This window comes from Pseudophryne corroboree, chromosome 2 (assembly GCF_028390025.1).
Source record: "Pseudophryne corroboree isolate aPseCor3 chromosome 2, aPseCor3.hap2, whole genome shotgun sequence".
NCBI classification, from domain to species: domain Eukaryota; kingdom Metazoa; phylum Chordata; class Amphibia; order Anura; family Myobatrachidae; genus Pseudophryne; species Pseudophryne corroboree.
The window spans coordinates 491,567,750-491,590,724 of record NC_086445.1 but is presented as its reverse complement, the minus strand read 5'-3'; the positions used below and the strand labels follow the sequence as shown (position 1 = coordinate 491,590,724).

Sequence of the window (22,975 nt, the reverse complement as noted above, 5' to 3'; positions counted from 1 at the left end):
ACCCGGAGTCATTCAGATTCATGGGTTTACGCATCAATGGGGAATACTTCATAGACAAGTGCTTGCCTATGGGGTGTTCCATTTCTTGCCCATTTTTTGAAAAGTTTAGTACATTTTTGCATTGGTGCGTGGAGTTTTCTTGCGGGGGTCGTGGGATAGTGCATTATCTTGACGATTTCCTGCGTGTGAGGCCCGCAGATTCTTTGCGGTGTAGTGAACTGTTGTTCTCCTTACGAGGGCTATTTAGGCATTTTGGGGTACCTGTGGCAGAGGACAAAACAGAGGGGCCTATCTCGTGATTGTCATTCCTGGGTATCGAGATTGATACCGCTGCAGGCGCTTGCCGACTTCCTCAGGACAAGCTCGAGAAGCTGCGGGGGTTGATTAAACAGTGTTTGGGGCGTCGTAAGGTAACTTTGCGGCAGGCCCAATCTCTTTTGGGTCTTTTGAACTTTGCCTGTAGGGTTATTCTCATGGGCAGAGTTTTGTGCCGTAAACTAGAGCGGTCCACGGCTGGGGTTTCCAGGTCGCATCATTTTATCCGTTTATCTTCTGAAATTAAGAGAGACCTTTCAGTTTGGGTTTCGTTTTTAGCGGATTTTAATGGTGTACGGATTTGACATCGAGTTGCAATTCTTCACTGATGCGGCGGGTTCAGCAGGTTTTGGTTGTTATTTGCGTGGTTCCTGGTGCGTTGCGCCTTGGCCTGAGGATTGGTCAAAGAAGGGTCTGACAAATGACCTTCTATTGCTGGAACTTTTCCCCATTATGGTCGCCTTGGAGGTTTGGGGTGAGCGGCTTAGCAATCGCAGTATTCTCTTCCGTTGCGATAATCTGGGAGTCGTACATGCTGTCAACAATCAAAGAGCTAAGGTGCTGCGAGTTCTGCGTGTGTTGTCACAGCTAGTGCTGACATGCATACGTTTCAACGTTTTGTTTCGGGCTCAGCTTGTTCCTGGGGTTGAGAATGGCATTGCGGACGCATTATCAAGAGGGCAGTGGGATAGATTTAGATTATTAGCCCCGGAGGCTGATGCGGTTGGTGTGCCCTGCCCCTCTTATGTTTGGCAGATCATCGAGGCGGACTGGAGGGGCTAGCTGAGCTATCTCTTGCCCCAGCCACTCTCAAGGTGTACCGTCAGGCCTGGAAGGAGTGGGAAGATTTCTCCCGTGACCAAGGGCCTAGAGGTAAGAGGGGTCGACGGTTGCTGCTTGTTTTTATCTGGCAACTCTTCGTAACAGGGAGATCGAGAGCAGTAGTATCTCGGTACCTTGCAGGGATATCCTTTTTCTCAAAGTTAAAGGGTTTGCCAGATTTTACGAAGAGTTACCTTGTAACGAAGGCTTTCAAGGGGTGGGCACGTTCAGCGCCAGCTCCGCCAGATAAGAAGGCACCCTATCAATGCGTCCCTTCTTCCTTGAATTATTGGGGTGGTTGCGGAGGTGGCGGCCACGAGTTTTGAAGCACTCTTGTTTGAATTGGCATTTTCCATGGCATTTCATGGGGCATTTAGGGTGTCTGAATTGGTCGCGGCTTCCAAACGGACGGATTCCATTATGCTGCGTTCCGATGTGGTAGTGGGGGATGGGTCTTTGCTGTGCAGGCTGCGTCGCTCTAAAACAGTTCAGTTAGGTAAGGGCCGATGGGTCACTTTGGTGCCATCGGTTGATAGGAGGTGTTGTCCGGTGACATTGGCTAATCGTTATGTGGGGGTGAGACCGTCGTTAGAGGGTTCTTGGCTTCTGCATTATGATGGTTTGCCTTTGACTAGGTATCAATTTAATTGGATGCTTAGGCGCTGCCTGTCCGGTTTGGGCCTTTCCCCTCATGACTTCGGTTCGCACTCATTTAGGATCGGAGCCGCCACCTCCGCGGCATCAGCAGGGTTTTCGGTGGCCGAAATTAAGGCTTTGGGCCGATGGAAGTCGGCTAGTTATAAGCGTTACATTCCGCCGTTTGCTGAGTAAGTTTGTTGTTTGTTCTTACTAACCGTTCGGTTGTTCAGATGTGTTTTAAGTCATTGCAGTCTTGTGTGTCTCCTCTGTCCTCCCTACTCGTATGGCTAGCTACTCGTCACTGTTGGCAGTTGTAGTCTGGAGTTCTTTGACAATTTTTTACCTGGACTGACGGACTGAATTTGGCTTATTAATATTTAATTTGGCTAATTGGAGTCTAATTCTAAGTCCCTCAGCAGGTTTTTAAGTTTCACCTCCAGCCGAGTTCTTTTGTGTGAGCTCAACTCCCCCCCCCCCTCCTTCCCCTTCCCTAACGCACCCCCCACCACCTCCTTTTATTATTTTGATTGATCCTTCTGTATCTTTATGTTGCTTCGATTGGCCTGAAGCTTGTTTCACAGGAAATTTTTGGCAGATCCTCAATATTCGAACGGTTAATTCCCAATTTTCAGTTCTTTTTTTGGGTCTAAACGAAATTAATCTTTTTTGCCTTTTCCCTCCTTGTAGGTTTGCGGAATGATAGGTTTGGCATTTGGGGGATTGGTCACTCCTATATTTTTTGGGCAGCGAAGTTTATGGCCTCAGTAGGGGCGCCGCGGTTTCCCATGTCGGCAGATGTGAGATGGATAGGAGTGAGGGGTATGCTTTGGCGGGAGTTGAAGGCCAAACTTCTTGAGCAGGCTAGTTGGTTTGGTTTGCCTAGGATTTTGGTGATTCACTTAGGTGGGAATGATCTGGGGAAAGGGAAAGCGGTGGATCTACGGTTGTCGATGGTGCGTGATTTGGAGGAGATTATGATGAAGTGGCCGGGTTGTAGAGTGGTGTGGTCTTGTATGGTGCCCCGTTTATGTTGGCGAGGAGTGTCTGATTGTAGAGCGATTGATGGAGCTAGGAAGAAAGTGAATTCAGCGGTGGATAAATCAGTTTTAGCTAAAGGAGGTGCGGTGGTTTGGCACCAAAGGATCAAATTTCGTTGTTTCTACTTGTTTAGGCCAGATGGGGTTCACTTAGCTATAGAGGGATTGCATATATTTATTGAGGATCTGTTTTCGGTTGTGGGTTCTTTAGGTTAGGGGTGTGGTGGCGGAGCGTGTTTCTGTAATCAGAACCTCGCTGTTGGCGGGAAAGAACGGCAAGGTACCTGTTGTTGGGTTAGGAAATTGATTGGAGTTAGATTGGTGGTTGATTTTTAGGTGCGCTCACCTTCGTTGACTGGTATACATCTGCTAGACCACCTTTACGGGGGCAGCCTCACCACTTTTACGGGTGGGTAGTCAAGAAGAAGGTTGAGTGGATACCTTTTGTGTTTTAGATGGTTTGCTTCAGTTATATTGTAGGATTTTGTTGGGGGTTAGGTTGGTTTTAGCCGTTCTTTCGTGCCACCATACTTTGAATTTTAATATCTCATGCAGTCATTAGATTGCATTAGTTCATTTAAACAAATTTATGTCTCTGTGTCTTTATTTAATATTTAAAGTATTTAAGTTGTTGGTGTTATATATTTGAAAACACAGGGCAATCAACAGCCAATAGGGGGTTTATAGTAATTGATATTTGCCTGCATGTCTGACTACATGTTTGTTTATTTACTAAGCCTTGGATGGAGATAAAGTCGCTGGAGATAGATAGAGGGGCAGATGTATTAAGCCTGGAGATGGCATAAGGAAGTGATAAACCAGTGATAAGTGCAAGGTGATAAATGCAGCAGCCAATCAGCTCCCAACTGTTAATTTACATATTGGAGCTGATTAGCTGGCACGTTTATCACCGTGCACTTTATCACTGGTTTATCACTTCCTTATGCCATCTACAGGCTTAATACATCTGTCCCAAAGTACCAGCCAATTGGTTCCTAACTGTCATTTTTCAGACACTGCCTGTGACATGGCAGTTAGGAGCCAATTGTCTGGGACTTTAGCTCCAGCTAAGGCTTAGTAAGTAGATCCCAAAATGACATTTATATTTTACAACCATTGCAGTAGTGTTTGAAGCTGTTTATTGGCTAGACACATGACACTTGGGGATAGTAGTAGTGAAAGAAGGCACAGAGATGACAGCTGGGCGTTATTTAGTGTTAGGCACATATGATAGCTGAGTAGAGGTTGTAGAAGGGGCACATGACAGTTTGGTTGGGCTAGTAGTAGGGTCTATTTAAATTGAGGAAAAGTTTCAGTAGTAGGGGCAGCTAGGGATAGCAGTAATAGAAGCAGGGACACAGACGGCAGCTGGGTGAAGGTAGCAATATGGACATGTAATATTTGGGTGAGGGTAATAGCACACAGGATAGGTATTAGTACGGCCACATGACAAGTGGGTTAGGTAGCAGTAGTAGGGACACATAATGACTATTGTGAGGTTGGAGTATCACTAGTAGGAACATATGACAGCTTGGGGGGCGGTAGTTGTTGTAGGGGCACAAGACCACAAAGTAGGGGTAAAAGTAGGGACACGTGTCAGCTGTTTGGTAGAAGTATGGACACACAGGATGATAGGGAGCAGGAGGATACTGGGAGCATGCCTGCAGCTCACATGGGAGCCAGGATACATTGGGAGCTGGAGCAAATTGGGTCAGTAGGAGAAAAATCAATTGTATAGTAATATGTGCAAGGCACGGGCAAAGAATGATTACACTAATAGCAACTGGGCAGACTGATAGAGCTTTGAAGCCCTCTTCACAGCCTCCTTGAGATGATGCAGACCCAGTGATTTCAGGGGCAGCACAGCTAACATAGAACAAATAATAGAGGGTAGGGCATTGTAGAGATGTCACTGTCCACCAAGGAAAAGCACTGTTATGCAGATCATCCAGGACAGGAAGAAGAGTCCCAAAGAGTCGACCATTGGTGTGCCACTGAAATCTATGCAATGGCTGGTTACTGTCCTCTGAGTCTTCTTATAGTTCAGCAGGCAAGCAGCAAGAAAATGAAGAACATTTTTTTTTTTATAATATTATTCTAAATTGGAGGGTAATTATTATAATTATCTTTTATTTATATGGTAGGTGGTGATGTGGGGGGGGGGGGGGGGTCAGAGACACACGCACACTATGTACAGTGTTGGAAAATTTGCAATTTTCCTAATATTAGTAGATATTCATTGTACTTTTTGCTGGTTGGGACTGCTATTGTAGTCTTTGGAGATAATGACAGAATCCATTAAGACAGGATTTCTTAAATGTAATCCTCAGGGTCTCCAACACTTCATGTGTTCCATTCCAGAACACCTAGCAGGTGCACAGGTATATTCATTCCTAACAGTAACATTTAAAAAAATGCACAGATTGCCCAGAAAACATGAACTGTTAGGGGACCTGGGGACCAAGTTGGGGAAACACTGAATTAATGGACTTATATACAAAAACATGACCCTAGATTGAGAGAGCCACTTAACTATGATGTGGGCTAGGGCACAGAGAACAATGGAGCACGGGAGTAAGGGTGCCCCAAGATTGGTGCCATCCCTGTCTGCACTGATTACAGATACCCTAGTGTTTCCAAGAAGGGTGAGGGTGCCCTCAGGGTTGGGATCAGCACAGTCTGCACTGATTACAAATACCCTAGTGCTTCCAAAGAGAGTGAGTGTGCCCCCAGGATTGACGTTGGCACAGTCTGCACTGATTACAAATACCCTAGTGTTTCCACAGAGAGTGGTTCCACCCAGGGTTGGCGTTGGCACAGCCTGCACTGATTACAAATGCCTAAGGCTGGGGCCACACATAGTGGCCAAGCGGGCCCCATTCAGCGGGAGCTGCTTGGCTGCAAGGAGACTGCACATGGGCGCCTATACAGTCAACCACACATGTGCGGCAGTCCCGCCGCAGTTGTGCCGTACGGCAGGACGATGGGATTTCAGTGTGAACACATACATTTCAATGTTTGTGTTCACACAGTGCGGCTTGTGTTCTATGAAATCCCGTGTGTCACTTTCCGGATCCTGTTCTGCGGCATACCGTTATGGAAAATACATACAACTTATACCCCTTTCACACTGCCAATGTCGGATCCCACCCGGGAATTGGAAACGGGTCCTTCCCGGGTGGGATCCGGCATTTGCAGCTGCTGCAGGCTTCCCTGACCCGGCAATATGCCGGGCGGGTTGCCATAGTAGCGGGGGCGGAGCCGCCGGCGGGGACGGAGGTGGAGGCGGCGCGGGGAGATGAGATCATCTCCGCGCCGCCTCTCCCTGCTGTAGTAAACGAGACCCAGGACGCATCGACCCGGGAGCCCGTTTACGGAAGCCACTGACCCGGTATTCAACCCAGGTCTAATACTGCTTTATTCCTGGGTTGAATTGCCGGGTCAGGCGACCCGCGATTTCGGCTATGCCCCTTTCACACCGCACGCTGACCTGTGTCAGTATGCCGGGTCGATAGCATGTTATTTGTGCGGTGTGAATGGGTTATTAATAATATGAGCAAAACGCACAATTTTTTTTTAAAGTCTCTTATGAAACCATGCAGCTCTCCCCACATATGGTGTCAGTGAAAAGGTCTCGCTGCACGTAAGCTTCCTTCCTGGACTCACTACAAACAATTGAAATGCTTTTACAAAGGTATAAAAACAGACAACCACTTAGGCAGTGGACAGGATATCAGTACATATGCAGAATTCACTGTTTCAGAGGTAATGACAATATAAAGGCCTTCTTGTTTCTATGTGAGCATCAGCAATAATATTTGTGAGCGTAAATTTAGTGTATATTATTAATAAGGTCATCTTAATTTACTGTATGATATATAGTATGTTGTGTGGGCAACCCAGGCAAACACAAGTATTTGTACAAAATGTGATACTCATTGCATTTATTCATATATGAAATCATCTCAGAGAGATCAATATGGAAACTGCAGCTAAAGTTACCTGAACTTAGGGCCTAATTCAGAGCTGATCACTGTGCTGCAAATTTGCAGATGTTTATGATCAGATAGTCACCGCCCAGTGAGAGTATTACTCACTCCCATTCTTGATTGCAGGACTTCCTTCGGGTTGCGTCTACTCCGTGGAATGTCCTCCTATGCAGAGATAGACTGTATTCTAGTCTTCAAACCTTTAAGCGTTCCTTGACAACTCACCTCTTCAGGCAAACTTATCAAAGTCTGGAACCACCCACATAACCTTTTATAATTATTCATATCTAATTACACCCCTCTCTACAGTCCACACATCCAGGGCTGTTTCTAGACAATGTGGCTCCCAGTGTGGGCATTAAAAAAATGTGCGCCCCTTCCCCCATAGACATTCAAAAACGCGCGCCCCCCATCATAGACCTTAAAAAGAAAACCTGTTTTGTGCGCACACTTCTGGTGAGGGGGCATGGCCTCACTAAAATAGGTGTGGCTTTGCTAAAATAGGCGTGGCCTCGCAGGAAAAGACTACCTTACACCCTAGTTTTTGACCATGCAACAAGAAACCTTGGCCACCACAGGAAAAAAAAACATTCCACCATATTAAGCCCCACACAGTAATGCCCCTTGCACCATATTATGCCCCTGCACTATATTATGCCACAAACCAGAATGCCCGTGATACATTATGCCCTACAGTAAAGCTTCTAATTACTTTTAATTTACCTGCTCGTTGCTAGGGGTTTCATGCGCTGGGTGTCACGCTCGTTACCAGGGGTCTCATGCCCTGGGTGTCATGCTCGTTGCCAGGGGTTTTATGCGCTGGGTATCATGCTCGTTGCCAAGGCTAATGCTTGTTGCCAAGGGCATATATTCACTGGCTTTATTCCACGAAACACTGCCCCCCCAAAGCGGAGTACTATAGACGAGTGAGGTGGGGAGCAGAATAGGAGCATCAAAGTGCCGCGACGACACGGCTCGTCTGTCACTAGAAACGGCACTGCACACATCCTAACATACAATATTTTCTTTTCCTTCAATTTGACATCGTCCTGACCTCTGGCCAATATTGCTGTGTGATCACACAGCCTGCCAAGAATCTCAATTTGGACCATTATGCAATAGGTAGCGCCTATCCCTGTGCATCAATGCCTATTTCCCTATAGATTGTAAGTTTGCGAACAGGGCCTTCCTAGTTTTGTGTTTTTGTTCCAATTGTAAAGCGCATAGTAATAATGTATGCTGCGCTATATAAGAAACTGTTAATAAATAATACCCTTTTACCCATTTGCTGCTGAGGTTTTTTTCACCCTTGTGCCGAGCCTATGTTTGCCTCCCCTTAAAATGCAAGCTCTCACGAGCAGGGCCTTCTCTCCTCATATGCTTTTCCTTGTCTTACTTAGACTATCTTCTAATCTACTCCCTACAACAGCACCTAACCCTCAGTTTCTGCCACACTATTTCAATGTCATGTTCGCAATGCAGAAATGTTTATTTACCATGTACTTTCTTACATTGTCTAGTCGTGTAATACCCCTTTCACACAGCAAGCACGGGTTGCACCCAGGAATTGTACACGGGTCCTTCCTGGGTGCGACCGGCCATGAGATCCCTTTCAGACTGGCAAGGTGACTTGGCAATATGCCAAATCGGGTTGCCATCGGGGGCGGAGGCGGCGCAAGGAGATGACATTATCTCCACGCTACCTCCTCCATAGAGTGAACGGGACCCAGATGGCATCAACCCCCGTAACCCGGGAATAACCCTGCTTTATTCTCAGGTTGAAATACCGGGTCAGGTGACCCGGGAATTTGGGACTTACCCCTTTCACACCGCACATCAACCCGACAATATATTGGGTTATTTGTGCGGTGTGAAAGGGGTATAAGCCGCTGTTTTCTTTTTTTGCTCATTTGTTTATATACTTGTTAGGCGCTCTGCAACCCTTATGGCGCCATATAAATAAAAGGATGATAATAATAATTATAATAATAATAAATACACTGGCCACATCCCAACAACAACCGTTCCGTTTTCTATATTGACTGCCGTTCTTTTTCTGCATATTTTGTTCTGGCACCCAGCCTGATACATTTGAAAAAGATGGGAATAAGATAATTAAATTTTTGCCCTGGGCTCACTATAGTAATAAAGTTTCTCTGCATAAGTACTAAGACCAAATACAGTACTTCTGTTAACAAACTATTATTTATTATTAACGTGTGCGACTCAGCTTGTTGTTTTAGAAATATTTGTTCCCAGCAATGTAAACATTATATCGCTTGACAGATGTTGGATATGTTAAGGGCCCTACACATTGGGAGATAAAATTCAAGATATGAACGTTCTCGTTCATTAATGAACGAGAACTCATTCATATCATGCAGTGTGTAGGCACCAACGATTAACGATGCACGACCCCACGCTCATTAATCGTTGGTGCCCCATCGCTTATGCATGCAGGCCAATATGGACGAGATTGCCCATATTAGCATGCAGTGCTATGGAGCCGGGTGACAGGGGGACCCGTCACCTCCCCCCCACCGCCGTATACGCCGTCGGATCGGTTAGTGTGTAGGACCCATTAGACTTGATATTGCGTCATAGCTATTTCTTCCATTGTTTTCCAGTATAAAATATACACACATGATATAAATCAATTTGATTTAACCATCTGTGGTAAAGAATGGATATCCTTAAACCTGGACTGTTAGGGTGCATTGAGGACTGAGCTTGGGAAGTACTGATCTAGAATAACTATACTGTATATATCATCGCAATAAAATACATTCTATCAAGCAGTATACGCATATTATTGATATAATTCTGTTATTTAAAACTATATATAACAAATAATCCTCATTGATGATTAGATATGATTTCCCCAGCAGATAACTGGTTAAATGACTTTTAGCAGCTTTGTATTGCTTTAAATTCAGTTAATTACCACTCGGAGCCTTGTAACCATGCAACAGCAGCCTCTGAGTCACATGACCGATTCTTCTTTATTATTCCCTCTCTGCAGCAGCGTATGAGACCAGACAACCTGCACTACTTCAGCAGGATGGACAGTTGTCGCTGAACTATGGAAACCAATCTGCACCTCTGCAGCCTTCTCTCAGCCAGGTGAGAATATTTCAGCAAATAAGAAAAACATCAATATAAAATACACTGTAGCCCTTCAGTATAGGATGTACGACACACACTGCATATATATTTTATAAGGGTCCTCTGCTGTCACTACAGTTTGCATTGGTGAAACTGCAGCACCTGGATTTTTGCTTCTGTTTTCTTGGAATCCACCATTAGAAATAATTGGTGCTTATTGAGGAATGTAAAGATTGAATAATATTATCGAGAAGGAAGACTCTGTTTAAATTGCAGCAGTGCTGATGTGTTCTATAGCCTTGTTACAGTGACTAGCAATGCATCCATCACCTCTGCCTGTTACATTATCATATTTAACTGTATCCGCAGAAAACACAGTAAAGCAAAATTATAGCAACAGAGGCAAGAAAATGAAAGTTGTTTTTTTTTATTTATTTATTTTTTTATTTCATGAAGGTTTACACAGTGTAATTTATTCCTACATGCATTCAAGAAAAATACATTTCCAACCACATAAGTGTTATTTTATCTCATAACAAAAAATATAATATGCATTTGGAAAAAAATTAAATAAATCTTAAATTGATCCCTGCTTATTAGCAACGGCTGACTACTACTGTATACTATAAATCATTTTGAGATAAATCATATATGTGCAGGAGGATTTTGCAAATGGCAACATTCATATTATCCCAAAGAATATAATCTGTAATGCCATGATGAACTAATTTATGGTTAAATTGTTACACATCACACTAATGTCACAAACGTGTGCGTCTGAGAGGTCTCATAAAAATAATGAAGTGGTAACTGATTAGTGAGTGTAGTGTTTCGGAAATCTAAAGGAAATAACTAAGTGTTATTTTATAAAACATAAAAATAATGCATTTAAACAAAATAGGTATCCCTCTGAAATAAAGCAATATACAACATACCATGTTATTGCTCAACAGTACTACAGAGGTGTAGATAGATTTCTAGCAATGAAATACAGAAGAATATTAATATTAGACACTGTCATTATTCTTGCAGTCCTGAGAAGTGGCTTGCTTTACCATTGGCATTGTATTCTTTCAGGTAAAAATAGACAAATCTCTTTATGTCCTCTGAAGTGTGGCTCTAAAATTCAGCATCATTTATCTGCTACAGTATATGAATTTTTGGAAGTAGGGGTTGGGGAATTATATATATATACACACTATAAGGAGGCAACTCAATTAAGTGTGATGTCCTCTATGGGATGTAAGGAAAAAGAGCGAAGATACTTTACCTGACTGTTCCGGGGCACTCCCTGCACATTGCACTGAATTGAATCGCTTCCTTATTGTTTTGTCTTTTTTTCCCCATTTATTTATTTGTTTTCAATATTGATTTGTGTCTTGACATTTGCAGAGAAATGTGCTACTCTATTTAAAAAGTATCATACCTAAGGTTCCCATAATTAGAAGGAAAAAAAAAGACAAAAACAAAAAAAGTCCCCATCTTCCATTATTATTTTCCAATGTATCCTTGTATGAGCAGCAGTTAAATCATGTGAAATCAAGCTCTGTAAGTTAAATACTGTGTTTGTTAAAAATGGAGACTCTCCTGTGAATATTGTGACACATGGGAGTTCTAGTCCTGTTTCTTGTTTTCATTTTTTTGCTATTTAAAATTCTTGATGAATAAAGACATGGATTATATTTTGTTAGTGGTGTAAATTAGGTGATAATGCTTTATTTTAATGCTGAGCATACGCTGTCAGATTCACGTGTAGCAGCAGGCACATGTTGTTTTGCTATGTTTATGTTTGTCATACTAGAAATGGACGTTTTCTAGCATTACTTCATACTTAAACATTCATTGTCATGCACGTGAAACCCCCTTTTCTCTTGTCTGTGCATGCATGTGTAGCATTGGTGTTGGATTGTAAAGCCATATAGAAATAAAGGCAATGGTGGGTTGTGTACACAACAAGACTGTGGACCCGACTTACAGTGGGGATGTATTGGGCTCTGGCCCCATGAATCTATACACGGTCCCCGTTGATCTGGCTTGTGGATGAGGCAAAATGACTGCAAATACTTTTATCTTCAGCCACACTGCCCTAGACAGGGAGCTACATAGGTGGGGGCAGTACAGTATAAGTTTTGAGGCGGGAATAGAAGTGGGAGTGGAGGAGAAGCATAGGTCAGAAGTAGAACAGAGAAGTCAAACTGGGTTTTTGGGGGGGGGGGGGTTGTGACCAGGTCAGAGATGTATGATGGGGAAGCTTTAGGAGGGTCTTGAAGGTGCTTAGGTTGTATTTATATTTAGAGGTAATAAGAGCAAGTGAATGGATTTGCAGAGTAATGCAGTGAGTGAGGAGAGGTGATCAAGATAGAAAATAATGAGCATGGACAAGAGGTTTAGTTATGGCATGATGATGTTAGCACAGCAGCGGGAATGGGGAACAGGGGAGAGCGTGTGATGTCTGCTGTGTAGGAGATATGGCATAGGGATAGTGGCATTATAGAGCAGAATATGATGAACCCTGTTTTGAATATATTTTGTATGAAGAAGTTGTTGTTGTTGTTGTTGTTATTTTGTATAATCTGTTTTTATTGAAAAAAGGTAAGGTACAGCAATTATAAAACAATTCAATATAGCAGTGTATCCAGATATACAAGATAAGTCCAAAAAGGAGTAACCTATAGCAAACAGGGTGAATACCGGGTAGGGGGTAGTAGTACAAAGAAGAAAGACCAATGAGTGCGATTACATAAAAAGTATCAACCAAGATGGAGAAAGCAGGGAGAACAGAGAGAAAGAGGGGGGGGGGGGGGGGACCGGACACATGGGAGAACACAAAGGTAGGAGATATATGCGAGCACTGCATTGAGTCACTTGGATGGAGCAGCATTAGACATAACACCTTTATAGACATCTGAAGATTTAAACTCTTGCCAGAGGAACCACGTGCCAGAGAATTTAGAGGACCTATCTGTGGAGGAGAGTAATATGTCAATGTTCATAAAGTAGGGGTTTAGAGAACCAGTCTCTGTGCGAGGGAAGTATAAAGGATCTCCACAAGGCAGGTATAACCGAACAGGCAGCGTTGCTAAGGTGACGGTGTAGATACTTTTTATAACTAGCCACTGGCATCCTGATGTGGCCCAGTAGCCAGAAAGCTGGGTAAGAGGGCAGAGGGGACCTTCAATATCTTCTGAGACAGCTCAATAATATCTTCCCAAAAATCAGCTAATCATGGGCAGTCCCACCAGATGTGGAGTAGGGTGCCTGTCGAGGTTGAGCAACACCAACATTTATTGGAAGTATATGGATAATAGCACTAAGAAGTATATGGATAATAGCACTAAGCAGCGCATTAAGACTTGATATTGTGTTTCCCTAACATGCATCAAATAGAGAATAGAATCAAATAGAATGTGTCTTAAGGAATATATTCTCCCAATCTTTTTTGGATAGTGACAAGCCTAAAGGTGCCCACACACTAGAACAACTGATAAGATGCTGATCGGATGATGTATCGTTAGATACATCTGATATGCATAAAAAAAGCAAAAAATTAGGTCAACATCGATCGATCTGATACACAATATTTTCCTTGCTGGAGGGAAGATCAGAGGGTGAGTCGAACAAGCAGTGGGACCGCGCATTGGATCACTGAATGATATAAACTTTACGGACAATTTAGCGTTAAGATGCGTCGAAATTGTTCCCTTCTCACTTAAATCACTGTAGTGTGTGGGCACCTTAAGTCCTTTCCCAAGCTAAGTCATAAGTCGGGATGGAGGTGGAGTGGGCGCTTTTCAAAAGTTTATAAAGGGCAGAAATCATGTGAGAAGGGAAATGGGGAGAGACACAGAGCAACTCAAAAGGCGTCAGTTCCGTGCAGCCAACTTTAGTCTATTCGATGAAGTAAAAAAGTGCCTAACCTGTAAAATTTCCAAAAGTCTGAGTGGGCTATATAGCATTTGTTTTGGATCTCGGAAACTTGTTTCACACTGGAAGGCGTCGCCAGCTGTCTGACCCTAAAGAGGCCCGCTGCAGTCCTATTGGGAAAGTGAGAGGGGTTTAAGATTATTATTATTAATAACAATAATATTAATAATAATAATAATAATAATAACTTTTATATGGTGCCACCAAAGCACTGTACGTGAAAAAATGCCAATGATACACAAATACTGATTATAAAAATGGTCCAACAGACTTTACAATGAGCAAAAATAAAACCGTGAAATATTTAGATAACTGAGTAATAATCAAAAACAGTAGCACTTAACGACACAGTGCCGTGGAAAAGCAGATAAAAAGGATCAGAGTCACTGACTGTGAGTGGGAGCATACTGGAGACTGGAATAGTGCAGGAGGAGAAGAAAAAGGAAGAGGATACGGATTGTGAGTTTTTATTGTCTAGGGGCTTGGTGAAGAGATGAGGAAGGATAGAGGGAATGAGTTTAGAGTGTGAGGAATGCCGATTGGTTTTAGAGAACAGGTGCGTTTTTAGCGTTCAATGCACAGTAAACAATCTGATAGGGTGGGCAAGTGAATTCAAGAGGAGTGGAGCAGCACAGGAGTATGAGGATGTACTCTTGGAGTATAAGGAGGTAATTAGCCCACAGGCATAGTGACAGTCAGAGTCAGATCAGAGAGGGATCAATAAGATTTGGTAGTCTCAACCGTGAGGAAGGGTCAGATTCTAGAGATGTAGTGGAAGCCGCAGGAATGGTAGCATGAATTGGATTATGAAGGAGATGGGGAAGTCCAGGATTACCCACTGCAGTGGGCTTGAGTAACAGTAAGACAGGGGTGGGAAGGAAAGTGGATTCTAGAGGGGTGGGTATAATAAACTCGGTGTTAAGTTTAAGAAAGCTCTGTGATATTCAGGGAGAAATGGAATTGAGACGCGAGAGAAGGTTTAGATTTATGGTTGCGTTTCATCAGCATAAAAGTTGTTTTGGAGGCTGAATAGCTGATGAGACCTCCAAGGCAGGAGATCAGGACAGGGAGAAGAAAAATGGACCAAGGAGGAAGCATTAGAACCTCTAAATGGCTTTGACTGAGAGGCAATCCAACACTTGGGATAGCAGAAAAGACGGGTCATGGCATGTATAGCAGAATAGATGAACACATTCTTTACAGTTGCTTAGCATCCTGCTCTAATATTTTCAGTCATTGAGCAATTTGCTGCAGTTTTTCTATGCACACAATCATCTGTTGCCCTCAATATTGGTTGACAAAATGAGTGCAAACACTAGTCATATTTCTATGCCTTAATTATATAAACTCATACATATTAATATCACAAGATGGATTGAGTTTCACAGACGTGCTATTACAAAATACGCTTAAATTGGCATAGGCAACCCCAACTTTTGCTTTAAATGTCTGTACACCTTGTGTTAGTTATCACTCTTCTCAGTCTCTTTACACTCAGTGGAAACATTTCTGGAGAACTTTCAGTCAGAACTAGCGAAGCTTATCTTCTTGCTGCCACCACACGATAATACCCACTGCCAATCCAGTGAGTAAGGCTGCTCCAACTCGCAGTCAAGCAATCAAACATAAAAGATCTAAAATTCCCAAAACATTCACAACTTCACTAGCTTCTCCATCAGAATAGGAACGTTGCTACGTTCTTTTAATATTATGTCTTGGAAAGTTGAGAGATTAAACCAGTGGTTCCCAAACTTGGCACCCAGGGACCCCTAACAGTCTAGATTTTACAGCTATCCATAGCTCAGTACACATGGTTAAATCAAAGTGACTGAGGTACTAATTATGTCACCAGTGGCCAAGCATGGATATACTTAAAACCTGTTATGTTAGGGGTCCTTGAGGACCGAATTTGGGAACCACTTGACTAAACCATTCAGTAAAGAGGGGAAAATGTCACCTCACAGCTCAAATGTTTGAACCCTCATAGCGTATATCTAGCCAAGAGACTGATTGGGTGATTGAGAGGAATGTGATACTTAGAGACACCTATATAGGAGAATTCAAATCTGCTTCCTACACCAACAAAAAATACTGTCATCCTTCTTAACAAGGCGCTCATCTATACCATCACCAGAAAAACCTTTAATCAAGGGGGAAGATTTAGTATATTTAGTTAAGCAGCCCAACATTTTACAGGCTTACTTCAGAAAATTGTTAACTGAGGAAGACAAAACGTAATAACTGGGGAGATTTCCACTAAGTCAGCAATCCATCCACGAACAGTGATGGCCAACCTATTTACCAAAATATAAAAAGCGACCATATCAGACCATACTGCGGTATCCATAATGTACATAGAGCACCCAGACACTAGAGGTTCCCTGAATACCTTAACAGATATGAAGCTTTTACACTTCAAACATAACTGGCTCAACTACATAGATAATTTTTGGGAGGTCTAAAAAGCTGTATTTAGGGGCCACATAGCCTACACTCATCAAAATTTCCACATAAACATAGAGTGGGTACATAGAAAATGGATCAGTTGGTAATTTGAGAAGTTTGTGGAGAAAAGGAAGAGAGGAGAGTGAGGACCTAGGGGCTCAGTTACATGAATAAAGAACTAAAGGTAGCAAGGAGTGGAGGAGTGTGTGTGAGGGGGTATCTGATGACAGGAGATTTATGATGACTGATGTCAATGTTGCCTTTAAAAAATCGTGACATAAGCAGTGAGGAAATAGGTGGTGGATAGTGAGGTAGTGCAGAGAAATGAGTTGACTGTGTTGATGAAGTGGTGGGATTGTTGGACATGGTGGAGATTAGGAATCTGAAGTAGGTTTGCTGGGCGAGAGGGTGATATAATAGGAACAAAATGTCAAATTTGAAGTGGATGTAGTCATTGTTGGAGCGAGATTGTCTGTCTGTATTAGCACTCAGCTGAGTGGGAGCATTTTTTGTAGAAAGCAAGTCAGTTTAGAGTGCCAGAGTTGAGTTTGGAGCATCTGTGACAATGTAGGGTGGCTTGGGTAGCTATGTTTAGGCCTTTGGAGAGAGTGGTGTTTTAAAGAGAGAAACAGCATTATTGCAGGACAGGAAGAAAATACGAAAGGGAAGTAGTACAAGAAAAACTAGTAAGAAGATTGGGCTAAGGCCGTGGCTCCCAAACTGGTTGCCTCTGGGTACTTGCAGTGGTGCCCTGGGTTGGTGGTCAAGGACCAATTCAAATTATTTAAGGTCAATGTAATAGGTAAAACCAGTGCTTGTGGCTTCCAATCGTAAAATACAGTATGTGAACAAAGGAAAGCAAATCCACCACGTAACAGAACATAAGGATGACATACTCTATAAAGCATAACTTATTTGATTTAATATTTTCTTTTGAATTTCTCCGTAATAAACGTTTGGCCTAGTGGTGTGTGAAAATAATTCTGATACTTTAGGGCACCACTATTCAAAAAGTTTGGGAATCACTGGGCTAAGTCCATTTAGATGTCACTGTCTGCATAGATTTGTTTGCAGGTTGGGGAACTAGGAGACAAAGTTAGGGGGAAACGATAGTAGATTGGGGTCTGAGATCAGTAAGACTAAATTTGAAAAATTGGATATTTCCCAGTGATTAGGCTAACACAAGGTCAAGATAGTGTCCGTCACAATGTGTGTGAGATCTGCTGCATTGGGAGTGTTAATCGGTATCTGGATGGTAGGTCGACACTGCATTAGGTCGATATGGACAGAGGGTCAACTTTGTAAAAACAGCAAAATGTTTGTGAGTTTAAAAAAAAAAATTTAAACATTTTCATACTTTACCATCCACGTGAATTACGATTGACAATGGTAACATGTGTCGAGCTCAGTGAGGCACTTTGCCCGTAGCATGGTCAGCGAGGCAAGCCATGCAAGGGGACGCAGTGCACTAATTGGGGTTTCCGGTGACTTTACGGAGTAAATGACACCCAAAAAAATAACCAACCTCATGGTGACCTTTTTCTGTGTCGACTTTTTTACCATTTCGACCTTTTTCACATGTCGACCTTTTGTGAGTGGCTCTTTTGGTGTCCACCTAGTGACTGTCGACCATTTTCAGGTCGACCCTATGATCCATCCCAGTGTTGAGCACCCCCAATACGTCATTGTAAAGGAAGTAGGAAAGCCAGGATGCACAGTTGTCAAGGAATTGGGAGGCGATAGATGACAGTGGCGTGGATGTGACACGGTGGTACAGGGCAGATGAATAGTTTTATGTTGGGAGGGGGATGCGGTTATGTGACGGTCACAATACCGACACCGGAATCCTGAACGCTCAATAGCACACCGATCGGCATGCTGACTATTCCCACTGATGGGTGTCACGCAAGGGGCTTCGTTGCTCTCCCCCCCCCCCGCCGGCCATCTAAAATCCGGGATTCCAGCGTCGGTATGGTGACCGGCAGTCCCCTGACTGCCAGTCACACGAACCCGACCTTTGGGAGGAGGTGCTTGAGCAGTACGAACAGAATGGGGCTCTGCATTAGAACAAGTGTCACCTGCAGCCAGGATGAGGAGGTGGATGAGAAAGAGGAGACGGCGGGGTATATGTGGATGAAGTATTCAGTTATAGTAGGCTTCAGCAGTGACCGTGATGCAGGTGAAGTACAGCTCTTTGGGAAGAGTTTAAATTAGGGAGAGGAGGTAGGTTTAAATTAAAGAAATATCAACTTGGAGGGAGAATGTAAGTAATATGATGGTGCACTATTGAAGGTAGAGATGTTGGGCAACAAAGACATTTTGGAGCAGTAGCAATAAATAGGGAGATGGCTATGCTTAGATTGAAGAGAAAGATTGCAACTTTGGACAGGTCAGGGTTAGATAATGGTGAGTAGCAGAGAGGAGCATCGTGGGGATATGCAAGTGACTAGTTAGGCTAGGTTGAAGGTAAGGCCATGAAAAGTAATGAGAGATAGGGACTATAGTAACATGATCCCTATTTTAGTATTGAAAAATACAATTATTTAAATACAGAATGGTCTTTCAAAGCAATGCAAGGGATCTGGGTTTTTTTTGGTTTTGTTTTTTTATTTGCGGCTCATGTTTTATGTAGGCCTACTAAAGTGAGCCCCAGGCCACAGTGCTGTTGCGTTTTATGGACCATGCTTAGCTGTTTGCATCCCCTAAGCTGAACACACAGGCAAAAGGTATGACCACGCTGATACACTAGGCTGCGGGTACAACTTTGTCAACAGCTAATGCTGTGTGTTTGGTCCTTGGTGGCATGATTACATGGACCAATAGAAGGTATGGTAAAGCGCAATGCTTTACTATATTTTGTGACATTATTAAATATGAATTGTGTTGCCGTTATCACTGACCTTTTTTTTTTCTTTTTAATCTCCTTACAAGTCATTCTCAGTTGAAAGAGAATCACAGGATAAATCTGATAGTTACTCTGAGGACCCCTGGAGGATAACAGAAGAACAGCGAGAATATTACACTAACCAGTTCAAAACCTTGCAACCCGATTTGAATTCCTTTATTTCTGGTAATTAAAAGAATTATTCTAAATTTGTTTACACGTGCAGTATCTTGCAGTATGACTGTTAAGTGATCGTATTTCATTATGGTATATTTTTCACTAGTATTCACAGAGGAGGTAGTCATTTTTTGAGTTGAATAGTCTAGAGCAGTATTTCTCATGGAACGCTAAAGCTGGGTACACACTGATAGATATACCGCCCGAATGGGTGATATATCTGTAGGTCTTTGGCGGGTGTGTACACCTGATATGTCTGTGAACGATGTGCATGTCTGAGATGATCATCCGTACACTGGCTGCAGGAACTGAAGCTCACAGCTGGAAGGGCAAATTCAAAAGCTCACCCAGTTGTGATGCTTGCATAGACATATTGAGCAGCCGATTGGGTAGTGCCTACTAAATCGACCAGTTGGTCGGCAGATCTGCCAGCACGGGATATCCGTCGTCATAGTGTGTACCCAGCCTCACAGTGCATGTTTTTCAGGCCATCTAGCTGGAGCACAGGTGTGTTAATTCACTAACACCATAGAGCTACTAATTGAAGAGGCAAGTAGACAAAGGTTTTATGTTATGTTTACAAGAAACTGATATATTTATGGCTGGATTCATTTAGCCTCTGTAGTTTGTTCTCGGTGACAAAGTAGTAGTCTCAGGCTGTTTAATTACAGACCCCTTTTCTTGTGCAATAAATTTGCCACTAATGCCTGTTAACCCATAGGTTCCAGGAAAAGTAGCCGAAGCTGTGGGATAATGCATTTGTAGCACCTGCGATAAGGACACTTACTGTACCACGGCTTTCTGTTTGAGTCAGAACAGAAATCTGCATTAAGTGCAGCCTGCAAGTTTATCATGGGCTGCCATGGGTTGTAATTGAATAGCCCTGACAGACCTGTTAGCCCGCGGTTAATTAGCACAGGTAATTGAAACCGGCCCTTAGAGCTAAAGTTAAATTATTAGAACATAAGAATTGGACATAGCACTTTTATCCACAATATATATCAGTAAATAGACTACCAACATGTAAAATAACATTGTTACTATGATCCCTAGGTTATAACACCTTCATCCACTCGCCTCTTCAGTTATTTCTGAGGATATCTTGGAAACATACACTTATAGGATTCCATGAGGACAGAGTTTTAGAAAAAGTAATCTAGACAATGCAGTCTGTTGTTCACTTGGAACTATGAATATTGCTGCTTTCTGGCATGCTTCAGTGACGTCACTGATTCCTGGTGAATTAATGTACAATGGGCCTTATTCAGAGATGGATGCAGTACACACAGACGCTGCATCTTTGGACATAGCTGCTGTGTGCAGATATGCTAATGCTGCAGGAGGCGGCTAGTTCAAATGAACGTCACCTGCCAGCTTTTGTGATCCACATCGAATCATCTGCCAAAACATCGGCCATTTGAGTAAACTCCAGGTTACTCAGATGGCTATCTCAGATCAGTAGCCGAGGCCAGACACTGGCCCTGGCACTCCCAGAATATGGGGACAACACCCCTCCATTTAAAGGAACGCTGCTCAGAGCTACCCCCTCCCCACCCCCAAACATCCAGACTGTGGTTTAGGGTGCATTTTGTGTGACAGTCACTGGCATATTTATAATGGTGCACACGATCCCCCAGGGTCCAATGGGGCCCACACCGCACTAACTGCACACAATTTTTTCAATACTTACCCTTCAAAGTCCCGTGTCGGCACCAGCAGCGCTACAGAAATCACCTGGAAAATGGAGCAGCGGCCATTTTCCTGGCTTTTCACGGATGCGCAGTAAAAAAATCACTGGGAAAATAACCACCACTCCATTTTCCCAGAGACCGGCGCATGCGCAGTAAACACTGGGACATCGCTAGGGTCCCCTAGTGACCCTAGTGCACAGAGTCTACATCGCTACTGGCTAGAGAGGAGGAGGCCCGGACAGTCTGCACACGGGCCTCCTCCTCTCTAGAAACGCCCCTGGTGAAAGAGTGCGTCATATTAAAGAAACATGTTTTATTTTTGTTTAATCTTCAGTTGTAATATCAATACTATACTGGTAAAGGTCACATTCTAATGTGAACTTCCCATATCCCTTCTACTCACACAGACTTGCTGTTCTTTTATTTTTCAGCAGATGGCTTAGATAATTGAAACTTGCCTTGATAGACACATCTTTATCGCTTTATAGATTTCAATATTCTACAATCAATTTTTGAAGCTTAGAGACCAGGCGGAATAGATTAGTTGAAGAATATAACAGTATACAGTATATATACAAGCCAGCCTGTATATGAAACACTGCACTGTATTGCTTCTTGCTATTGCAATTCTAATGATTTATTTGTTCTTTACTATAATAACTTGATTAATTAATACCAGTAATTAGTTACTTAGGGCAAGGATGTATTGGCATTCATGGCAAGGCAGAGGTAGGCAACACTGGATACTGGTATAATTGTTTTTCTGTTTAGAGTAAACATTTCTTGTTTTTTTTTTATTTATTTACAGGTTCTGTAGCAAAAAACTTTTTTACCAAATCTAAACTACCTATTTCAGAACTTTCACACATTTGGTAAGTACAACAGGTAGATTGAGAGGAACTGTTTCTACCAATGTTTGGTACATGGGGGTCTATTAACTATACCTTGGGGAGAGATGAAGTGCACAGAGATAAAGTACTAGCCAATCAGCTCCTAGCTGCCATGTTACAGGCTGGGTTGGAGAAAAGACATTTAGGGGTATATTCAATTGAAGTCGAAAACTGCCGTCTGTCGAAAAGACGGCAGTTTTCGACTTTTACCTATTCAATATTTTGCTAATTTTTTTGACAAGTCAATAAATTCGACTTGTCGAAAAGCACGTGGATCGGCGGAATAGCCGATCCACGTGTTTATGTCGAAACGGTTTTGCCCCCCTTTTTGACCATCTGAGTCCGACATCAAAATGATGTCGGACTGAGATGTGGACCCAGAGGAGGCGAGGGGGCGAGCCGCAGGAAGATGGGGGGACAGCCGGTGGGCATACAGGGAGATCAGCGCTACAGTAGCGCTGCAGCTGGATGTCACTCACCCGCCCGACCTCGCGGCAGCTTCCACCCGGCTCCAGCACCCTGCTGGAGCCGGGTAGAAGCTGCCGTGAGGTCAGGCGGCTGAGTGACATCCTGCTGCAGCGCTACTCCGTAGAGCTGGTCTCCCTGTATGCCCACCAGCTGTCCTCCCGCGGCTCGCCCACCTTCTCCTCCTCTGCGTCCCATCTAAATTCGACTTGAAAAAGTCGAATTAAGATGGGATTGAATAGGGGTTGTAGGATCCATTCCGACAAATACATGTCGGAATGGATCAGACTTTAATTGAATATACCCCTTAGGAGCAGGTTTGTTGGTACTTTCTTTACGTCCACCTTCTCTCTCCAAGTCTTAGTATATAGACCTCATAGTTTTTGTATTGTGGTAACCGCACAGATTCTAGTCCCAATGGGATATACAAGAATAATACAGACTCTGGACCTGATTCATTAAGAATTGCAAACGCAAAGCTGCTTGCAACTGCCTTGCATTTGCAGTCCTTAGCAATGCAAATGCAGGAGGAGGGTGAGTAAGCTTCAGCTTACTCAGCCTTGCCGTTGCAGTGTGGTCTCTCGATGCAGTC

At 43.2% G+C, this 22,975-nt stretch overlaps 1 protein-coding gene across 6 annotated transcripts in view; it reads left to right on the top strand.

Annotated features, from left to right (window-relative positions):
* The window catches only part of REPS2 (RALBP1 associated Eps domain containing 2), a 286,422-nt gene that overhangs the window by 112,927 nt on the left and 150,520 nt on the right, over positions 1-22,975 (top strand). For all 6 annotated transcript variants that reach the window (XR_010226433.1, XR_010226459.1, XM_063953934.1 and 3 more), the window contains 3 exons: positions 9,825-9,925; positions 19,208-19,346; positions 21,837-21,900. Coding sequence is in view for 4 of the 6 variants with exons in the window: in XM_063953934.1 (XP_063810004.1) it covers positions 9,825-9,925; positions 19,208-19,346; positions 21,837-21,900 (304 nt within the window). In the remaining 2 variants the exon portion in view is untranslated. The remainder of the gene's footprint in view (positions 1-9,824; positions 9,926-19,207; positions 19,347-21,836; positions 21,901-22,975) is intronic.